General features: G+C 38.4%; 1 protein-coding gene across 1 annotated transcript in view; it reads left to right on the forward strand.

Moving 5' to 3' along the window:
• Positions 1–760: 760 nt before the first annotated feature.
• The window catches only part of LOC109464998, a gene marked incomplete at its 3' end in the record, with an annotated part of 12,168 nt that continues 1,876 nt past the window's right edge, over positions 761–11,052 (forward strand). The window contains exon 1 of the mRNA XM_019762117.1: positions 761–822. Coding sequence (XP_019617676.1) covers positions 774–822 — 49 coding nt within the window. The remainder of the gene's footprint in view (positions 823–11,052) is intronic.

Below are 11,052 nucleotides of genomic sequence, written 5' to 3' on the forward strand. Positions count from 1 at the left end.
TTAGAGTCATGTGAAAGCCGATATTTTTTTTTTCTTATTTTAACATGTTTTACGGTTGGCTCAAATGTTCCTGGCACTTTGTGGAACGCGTCAAGCAGCGGGAAAGACTAGGAACCGACCGCAGTGACCCCTTTTTGCTGCACCCGATTCTTATTTAATAAACTTACCAGAACGGACTAGGATATCAAAATAATATTTTTGTTATTATTCGACCTTCCTTGGCGTCACTCGTCTTTCACTAAACTCACACCATTCTTTTAAGTCTTTTTTGTTTATATTTCACGTATTATTCATATGTATTGGCATTGTTAGCTTTGGAATCTGTTTTTCTCTATTGACCTGATTTGCCGACACAATTGAAGGCATGACGTGAAGTTTATGAGGCCTAAAAGGATTTTAAAGCCAATATACTGAGTACTTATTCAAATACTAAGTTAAAACAATACCCATATTGGCATTTATGGAGCAGCGATTCTAAAAATGCAAAAAAGCAATAAAATGCAATAGTTACTAGAAAGATTCCGGGTGGCTTTTTAGGGTACGACTCTTGGGCGAAGAGAATAAGTAGGTACTAGTAATATATATTAAGTACCCAAAATGAATTTTTTATTGTTTTTTGAGGTTTTCTATAGATTTCCACGTTTGTTAACACATACCATTTACGTACGCAACTCTTTCTTTGACATGAATAGTAAATGTTTGTGCGCTAGTTGATTTTGTCATACATGCAATTAATACTAAACTAAATGTACTTCCCAGGACAACCAACAGCGATGGGGAACCCAACACTGGTCCTGGCCGTCATCCTGGCCATAGCAGTGGGTATGTAATGATTTTATTTTATTTCCATTGTTGTTGCACTAAATCAGTTTTATGACATATGTCTATCTGTATATAGCCAGTTAACTGCATTTCGGCATTGTACGCCAGATTCGCAGGCATGCGGCGCAGTGGCAGCTGGCTACATTATACAAACATTAAACAACTTGTTTAAACTAACCCTTGAAATTACAGCCAAACACATTTGGTCAGATTTGCCTAAAGTTTGAATTGTCTTTTAATAAAACGCAGTAGATTTCTAAAACGTCTTAATTTATTATTCTATTTATCTATTTATGTCAAGCATCACTGAAGCTGCTGTACCTTCATGCAAAAATCCTTTATCTGGTTTTTGATTCGTCCTTTTTTAAACATTTTAAACAGATGATAAATGACCCTGCAAACAAGCTACACGGGGTCCCAAACTTACGTCATTTCCTCTTGAGCACAACTATCTACCACCCTAAAAAAACCGAGGACACTAATATGTTCAGATCACGGGATATGAAAACCGCTGCTGTACCATAACAAGTCGCCAGGAGTCCAAAATCTATTCATTTTGCGATCTCATTAAGATCCTAGCGGCCTACTATCAAATGAAGATAATCCATCTGAGCCTTATTGCTATACTGTTACACATACACGCGCACACATGTACGCACACACATACACACATACAAACAAACACAAACCAGAACACACACACACATACATACATACACACACACACACACACACACACACACACACACACACACACACACACACACACGCGCACGGCAACGAAAAAATCACATTTTCTCGCGAAGGTAATGAAAAGTCAATTGCTATGGCGTCCGTTTTGCATTGTTTTGGCATGGTATGTTTCGTTCTTACAACCAACCATTGATGTAACAGCGAAACACATTCAACGCTATTTACACTGGACTCCATGTGTATTTGTGGAACTGTGGGGGTGGGATAATGGCATGACGTATGACCACCAAATTTACAGAGGGTGTTTTAATAGTAATATTAGATTATAATAATTTTGGTGTGCTTATGACATACTTTGACGTCATTATAACGTTAATGTTTCAATAAAATAATGAGGTCTGAAAAGACTTACCAAAAACTAGATTTCGGCGATCTCATACCTCCATGACACGTAAATCTTATGCATGGTAATGGCCACCTGAAAATGGTACATTTACAATCCTGCTCAAAGTATTCACATAGCTCCTACCTGGTAACATGCAACACACTGGTGTAATCATTATCATTTAACATGACAACGTACGATATCGTTAGTTACATGCAAGCACGCCCTCTCACATACCTTTGTCAACTCATGTTTGCCGTCCAAGCTGACTAATTATACATTTTTCACTGAGATTATGCATATTTTAAGAGGCCTTTTGCATATATTATATAGGTTGATCATATTCTACACCCAAATAACAGGGTTATGATAAGAAATAAGGTTATTCTGGCGTTTCCAATAAATAATGCAAATCATGGTCACCTTCCCTGAACTTACAATTATGGAAGTATTTCATTCCCGGCAGTTATCATCACAATTTTACCAATTTTCCTTCAATTATGCAAATTAGGTCTTAATTTACATAATCAATATCTGCCAATAATGTTGTCGTTCTTAATTACATATGTTTAAAGTGTTTCATCGCCCTAATATGGAATACAGCGGATTTATAGAAGTTTCTCATAAATATATAAAAATTAGATCCTGATTTGCATAATGATATCATAATTATGTCAACCATCACGTAAGCTACGTACATACTAAAACTTATGACGGTTGTTCCGTCATCCTCTCGAATATTTTCAAAGAAATCATCCTGCAGTTCCAGAACAACTAGCTAGGGAGCTCTTACCCATGTGACTACTTTCCGAGGACAAGAGCTACCTATGTTCTAAAATTAATGACCCTAGCATGTCTAGAACGCGAGATATTAAAACCGGAAATTACGCTGCAGTACCAAGGGAAGCCACTAGGGGGCCCAAAATCTTATTTCCATCTTTTGCCACACCCTACCGACACACCAAACCTGAAACCAATCAATTCATGAGTTATCTTGTTGACAGACGGACAGACAAACGCAACTAAAAATCTAACCCACATGTCGTAATGGAGGTAATAACAACACGTCAAAATGTCATCATAAAATGACGCAATACACATCTAAGCTACCGTCCATATTGGATGGTAAATCTTGAATTTTCTAAAATTCAATGATTAAAGATACTCAAAAATCTTCAGATAAACTTTAAACTTATTATAAATAATATGACCTTGTTGCAAACTGTTTTACCTAAAGTCACAAAAGTTTGGTGCTTCTAGCTCGAGCCGTTCAGATGTCATATGACATCAATGTTGACGCGGGCCCCCAGTCTAGAAAATTACACACACAATAAATTAGACTAATCGCAATGCTGCTTTTGAATTAAAGAATTTCATAATTTCACTAGAGAATCTGACATTTGGTCGGTAACTAATACAACATATCTAATGAGGACGGGGAGCAGACATCTCATCCCCTCCCATGTTTCAATATCACATCTGTGCAAAATTATATTAGAAAATGTCATCAACATGGCGTATCAAGTGTTTTAATATCTCCTATTTCAAAAAAAATTGTTCTCGAAACCCCCATTAGATTTTTTGTAACAAATATTTACAGAATCCTCATATATAGATTTGTAGCAAGTTTGTTTCAGGTCATCATTTGGTTTCAGCAGAAATCAGTTACTAAAAACTTACATTTTTGTCTGGAAAATCCCGTTCCGAAAAAAGGCCAGTTACATATAATCAAAGATTGTGCGTAATAGTCTTTTAAATAACGTTCTTGACGCATGTGTTCTAAGCTACCCCACACCAAATCTTAGGTCATTTGGTTTTAGTACCTCGGGTAACTGTGCCAATAAATTACATTTTTGTCGACTTTTGAAAAAAAAGCAAAATAAACAGTTTTAAAGTGACGTATGTCAATATGGTGACTGTCGTTCCAAGTGCACAAATATACACCATAAAAAACACAAATTTCATTCGTCTCATCATTAGGAACAGCAGTCAAAGATGTACATTTTCTCTGACAATGACAAAAAATCATTTTATATTTATGTTATACTTTATGTCATCTTTATGTTTATGTTTTTTATGGAGTATATTTGTGCACTTTATTCCTTAGGCTATTTATGTTAATGTGGCCGACGTGAAGTCCTTTACGACTAAGACCTAGATCTATCGGGCCAGGGTTGGAGTGAATATCACCTGACAGCAGCAGCACTATCGTAGCAAATGTAAATCTGAACTAGAACAACCAGAAATCGAAGCAATTTGGGTACAGATACATCTACCCTTTGTCAAGCCTATTTCAGTAGGATGTATTTACAGACCACCGAACGCCAAAATTGACTATCTACACAAAATCACACAAATGCTTGACACAGCAGCACTTGGCGATCAGGAAGTCAGAGCTTTAGGGGACTTTAACATCAACTGGTCTGATACCAGCTGCCCCCTGAGGGGAAGACTTCACTTGGAATCGTCCGCACTCAACATGCAGCAATTAGTTAAGCAGGCGACATGAATAGCTCAGACTAACGGTGATCACATATCTAGAACATGCATAGATCTTATCTTTTCTAATAAACCAGACACGTTCACCAACACAAAATCAGTCCCGCTACTCGGTTGGGTTAAGGCGGCCTAGGCTGGTGTTCATGTTCGAGTTCGGACGTGTGTCTGCACGATTGCCACAAACATGTTTCGAACCCGAATCATGTTCCACCATGTTCGATATGACGTCATTCGAATAGAACGCGTGTTCGAATTCGGGGTCACTCGCGGTCATTTGTATGTTTCCCCTGTAAACCCGCGTTGTTACGCATTTTATTCACGGCGTATGACCTAAACGGCTTTACGCGCAGCTGAAAACAGCGTAATTAATCTTTAGAGTAATCCATGTTTACGTATTATCACTTTTTTATCAAAATTGTCCGAGGCTATCTTGCATATAAGTCGATATTTTTCAACTGTGGCGATTTTTTAACGAAAAATGACATAAAAATAACTGTTTCTGTCGTTTTTGGCCCCAAAAAACAATGTAACTGTCATTTAACACAAAAATAGCCTCGGACAAAAATAATAAATAGGGAGGGGGCTTTCTACTTGTAAAATATCATGATGAACGGTGTTGTTACCGCTTGCGCGTAATGCCATGAAGTAAACAATTTTTTTTAACCAAAATGTTGATTTTTAACCCAAAAATCCAGAAGTAGTAAAAACAAAATAACCTTTATTCAATGTGTTTCAAGTACTACTAGAACTTTGTGAAGTTTAGTTGTGGTGCGACCAAGCTATCAAAAGTTACAGGCATATGTATGAAATACTACTCATAGTATGCCATAGGCTGCCTTAACCCAACCGAGTAAGTTACACAGACCATAACCTAGTCCATACTACACGTAAAACCAAAGTACCGAAGGGACACCCTACTATCACTCTTAAACGCTCTTACAGTAGGTTAGACCAATTTAACTTCCTTTAAGACATCGCATTAGTGCCTTGGCACCTTGTAAATAATGAAGACGATGTAAACGATGCCTTAAGTTGTTTCATGTCCTTGTTCTCACAAGTCGCCCCCGTCCGAAAGAGATCTGTGAGATCATCACCGGCCCACTGGATCGATGAGGACCTCAGAGATCTAATGAACATGAGAGATGACGCTAAAAGAGCGTGGCAGTCTCCTGGTCTTCCATCAGAACACGAAATTTACAAACGACTGAGAAATGTGGTAGTTAGAGAAAACAGGAAGAAGAAGAAAGAACACTACAAAGAATTAATAGAAACACACTGTAGAGACCAAAACAGCAAACAGCTCTGGCAAGTAATTAACGGCATACTCGGTAGAAATTCACGTAGAACCGCAACGTTCATTGAGACTAACGGTAAGATACTGACAAAACCTAAGGACATCGCCGAACACTTTAATGAGTACTTCGTTAACAAAGTACAGAAACTTACAACACAAAGTCCTGTCGACATAGATAAAGTCACTGCACCGGTTAATGATCTCATAGCTTCAAAAAACTGTTCTTTTTCATTTCATGGTGTAACAGTGGGCTATGTACATGATTTGCTAAATTCACTTCCACTCAGCAAATCCACAGGGTTTGACAACATCGACAATACGCTGTTGAGAATCGCCGCCGATTACATAGCGGGCCCAGTCTGTTACATTTTTAACTGCTCTATACGACAACAGATTTTCCCCACACAATGGAAAAGAGCTAAGATAATACCTCTTCCAAAGAACAAGACTCTTCCTTTGACAGGCCCCAACAGTCGCCCGATTAGTCTCTTGCCTGCTCTCAGTAAAATACTGGAAAAAATATGCAACAACCAGATACAATCCTATCTTGTCTCCAATGCTATTTTGTCTGACCATCAGCATGCTTACAAACAGCATCATTCCACCGCAACTGCACTGATTGAGTTGACAGACAAATGGTTTGACGAAATTGACAAGGGGAACATGATTGGCGCGGTGCTCTTAGACTTTAGCGCCGCATTTGATGTGGTTAACCATCAAATATTACTGGCCAAGCTGAGAAGTTACGGCTTTGCTGACTCAGCCGTCTGCTGGATGAGCAGTTACTTGGGAAACCGCATGCGGGCTGTTTATGTTAATGGCGACATCTCTGCTTACAAAGAGATCGATAGCGGTGTTCCACAGGGTAGTAGTTTGGGCCCACTACTGTTCTGCATATATACAAACGATCTACCCACAGTTGTAAAGCGCTGCGACATTGTATTGTATGCAGACGATACAACCCCGTCAGCTGCTGGCCCTAGTACCGCGGATATTCAGACCATTCTTCAGTCTGAATTGACGCACATCAGCGACTGGGTCCAAGCCAACAGATTAGTATTAAATGTCGACAAGACCAAGTCCATAGTCTTTGGAAGTAGACACAAATTAAAGCACAAACCAACCCTACAGCTTTCAATGCAAAATAAGCCGACTGAACAGGTAGAGCAGGCGAAACTGCTAGGATTATTTTAACCTTAGCCCAACACCTTGACAAGGTTAAATCCAAAATGGCAAGTGCTCTAGCAGCAATCGCTAGATCACGTGACTTTCTCACGGGTGACACGTTAAAGACGGCAACTCAAACACTTGTCCTGAGTCATCTGGACTACTGTTCCTGCCTTCTATCGTCCAGTTGTCAGTCTAACCTGAGTGGGTTGCAGATTTTACAAAATAAGGCGGCTAGGCTTGTGTTAAATGCGGAGTATAACTGCAGGATCGATGAACTGCACAGTAGATTACACTGGTTAACGAAAGACTTTACACAAACACACTCTCCACGTTCCACAAACTCCTGACTACTGGCAAACCTGTTACTGTCTACAATAAACTACGCAAAATCAACAACACACATCAACACAACACACGACTTTCACAGGCGGGAGGCTTCAGACTACCTAAACCCAGAACTTCCTCTGCTACTAGGACATTCCTGTACAGATGCACAAAATCCTACAACACTTTCCCTCAACACATCAAATCATCCGCACCATCAGCTTTCAAAAAACACGTAAAGGACAGGTTAAAAACACAAACATACACAAACAGTCCCCTACAGCACTAGTGGTAGTATAGTAATTTTTAAAATCTAACTAGAGGTCGGAGATCTCATGTCTTCGTCAGAGGTACATCGTTCTAGAGAAATTAACATGCGTATTCTTCACTCTTTTTAATAATCAATTTGGTCTAAAGAACAAAAGAATCTCTGTACTATTTTTATGGTACAGAACACCCTGAAACGGTTTGCCGCAGATTATACAGATGTCGTCGTCCCCCCCCCCTAGTTATTTGAGTTTGGACTGTTACTGGAAAAAAAAACCTTCAAGAAATTCTTACTGTGTTGAAAGTGTCACGACAGCGCCGCAAAATTATAAATAAGAGAAGATTGTTAATAAAGGAAAGAATCAGAACAGGGCGACTACTGCTTGTTTTGTTAATTTGTCTTTATGACAAATAGAAGACTTGTTTCTTGTGTTCTTTGCGTCCTAACATTTGTACTTCTACAGTTAGTATATTCCAAATCTAGGCATCTCGTTTTTCGGCCCTTCGTGATTTTATTGCGCGCTTGCCTTAAATTTAAGGTAATTAGATTTAAGGTCTCCAGTGGACGTCATCCATAGCAATTACTTGGTGTGGCCGTAGAAAATAACCTGACATATGTCCAACCTATCCTCCCCCTGCTGAAGTTATAGTACAATCCCTCAATGTAACGTCATTTGATCCCATCCCATTATGGGGTTCCCCGGCTATATCCAACTGTCGGCTGTCTCCAAGCAGATGTAGGTGGGGGATTTCTAAACACAAAAGGTCCTATTACGGGGACATAACGACCTCCACGACTCTCATCTTTGAAATCAATCTTGGAGACCACCACAGTAACATGCCTATTAAATTTCATTAACTTCCATCCACACATACAAAAGTTATTCTGCTCACAAGAAAAATTAACAAAATGCCCCCTGTAGTCACAACGAAACCCCCCACGAAGCTCAGTAACGAACTTAACCTTGGTCCCGACAATAGTAAGCCCCACACCAAGAATTATGATCAACATTTTGAAATACTTGAGTTATCTTGCTAACAAGCCACAAACACAAAAGGTGCACTAACGTGATGCACGGACCCCCCACGAAGCCGAAACTTGTACTTGACTTCGGCCTCAACAGCGGTAATCTGCCTGCCAAAGATCATGGACGTCGAATCATGCCTTCCAGAGTTATATTGCAAAATCCGCAGTTCCCCACACTCCGGCGAGACAATTTCATAGTCCTTCTGACGAAGACAAATATATAATTTGTATGTATTAATGTAAACGTAAATATATAATTTGTATGCATTGACCTCTGACCTCTCTAACAATCTAACAATCTCTTACCTCATTACTTGGTGTACATAGAATAGGATATGTTAAATAAGTAATTAGTTACAGGTTGTTGTATTTTATGTATAGCATTAAGCAAGTGTACGTCTGTGTTATTAGTCTGTAACATGTTTTTAAGACTCCAGGAAGAATAGTGAGTATAAGTGTATACTCACTAATGGAGATCATTCAAATAAACAAATAAACAAATGTTTACATTTGTATTATGTTTTATGAGCAGCAGATTCACATAAGCACAACAAGTGCTTCCTATCCAATGCTCGAAAATCCATGTGAATAAAATAAAATTAAAAAAAAAAGTTTATTTCCTAAGTATGAATTGCGTTCTATGGGCTCGTTGTCTTCGTCAAGAAGACAATGTAATCCTTTTGTAGCCTGGTGTGGATTCGCATGGAAGTCGACGTTATAACTCGATTATTTATCGGTACATTTTTTTTTTAATTTTAATGTGTGGGTAGCTGTTTTTAGAATGTACTTCAAGTTTTGGAAAGCCAAGTCTATTTGTAGCGGTTTTTTTGTATATTTTTCGATTGTATGTATGTAATGTAAGTACAAAATCTGTAAATGGATCTTGATGATTTTTGGTAGGTGTAAAGCGGTTATAGAAGAAAAAAAGGTAAAAAATCGTTATCATATGACGTCCCTACGTTGCTGCAGAGAGTTGTGTATTTTGGGGTTTCTAGTTGTAAACATTATAACTTCAGAAAACGTGGTCAGTTTTTAATGGTATTCAGTTTTCGGGTAGTGACGTAAGTGACGGAGGTTGAGTTCTTTTAATAGTCCTTCTAGTGGCTTTTTGGGTATTGCAGCGTAACGTTAAAAGTTGGGGTAAAATTTTCCACAAGTGTCAGGTGAATAAATTTTAACAGTGGATAGCTATTAGTGATTGAAGCAAATGGTGTGGTTTTGGTAGCAGCTGGATTGGAACTGCAACGGACGTAAGTTGAACTGGAACGGCCACCAGAAGTATATGGCAGGGGCAAGGCATAGAACGTGCACATTCGCGTGCGAAAAACATTATTGATTTTTTTTGGCAAACTCAAATCAAGGATGAAAACCAAAATTCTGTGCTGATTATCCGTAGTACTGCGACCGTCCAGTATACTTGTTTTTTTAATGTGTTTTCTGTGTGCAAAAGCCAACTGTACTGAACCCGAAAGTACATACCCCCAAAGTAACTCTAATGACACAGAGTGCATTTTCTGCGCATGGCGAATGACTGGCCTCTCCCCATTTCGCTTGAAGTACTGCGCTAAGGAGAACCCTGTTGATTACCTTTGCCAAAAAGGTTATGTTTTCAGGGGTGTTCCTGAGTGTTTGTATCTTTTTAGACACCATAACTCGAGAAGGCCTTGATGAATTGTCTTGATACTTTGTAGGTAAGTAGGTCTTGATGAGACCTGAAAATGATTAGATTTTGGGCCACCTGGCGGATTGTCATGGTACTGCAGCAGAACTTTCGGTTTTGATATCTCATGATACAGATTGCGAGGGTCACGAAATTCAAATGGTATGTAGCTCTTGTGCTGGGGAAGAAGTGACGTGAGTTTGGAACTGCAGGAAGGTTTGTTGTAAAATGTTTAAAGGATGATAACTCACGAACCGATCGATGGATCGTCGTCATCTTTTGTGTGTAAGTAAAGGTTGACATAACAACATTACAACTATGCAAAATATGGATGTATTTTGCATAATTGATAAGGCAATTCTATAAATCAGCTGTACTCCATGATAGAACTATTCAAGCTTGTGACATATTTATTTGAGAACAAGAGAAACAGATATTGATTATTAAAATAAAGAGTTAATTTGCATAATAATGAAACAAATTGTTATTCCTAAGTGGTAACTGCCTGGAATTTCAAACTCGGGGTATTCGAAAGTTAACTGAAGGTTAACATAATTAAACATAACTTATTCGAATAAATATGGACCTCATTTGCGGCATTTATGAGAAAATGCTATAATGGCATTCTTTGTTACGATAATTGTCTTTTGGAGTAGAATATAATAAACAGATATAATATTCATGCAATTCAGGATTCTATTCGCATAATCATGGGATTAATACATAATTTATGAGTTGTATATGCTATAACATCATTTGGAGAAGGTATGAGATAGTTGCATATTGATACGATTGTCTCTCAAACATAAAGATTGCAAGTTGTACAGTAAGAAATCAGACTAATGTAAATGTGTAATGAGATTAAGGCTCAAAGACAAGAATCTGATAGTATGTGGCATCAGTACTGTAAG

This window comes from Branchiostoma belcheri, unplaced genomic scaffold (genome assembly GCF_001625305.1).
Source record: "Branchiostoma belcheri isolate BF01 breed outbred unplaced genomic scaffold, Haploidv18h27 scaffold145, whole genome shotgun sequence".
NCBI lineage: Eukaryota > Metazoa > Chordata > Leptocardii > Amphioxiformes > Branchiostomatidae > Branchiostoma > Branchiostoma belcheri.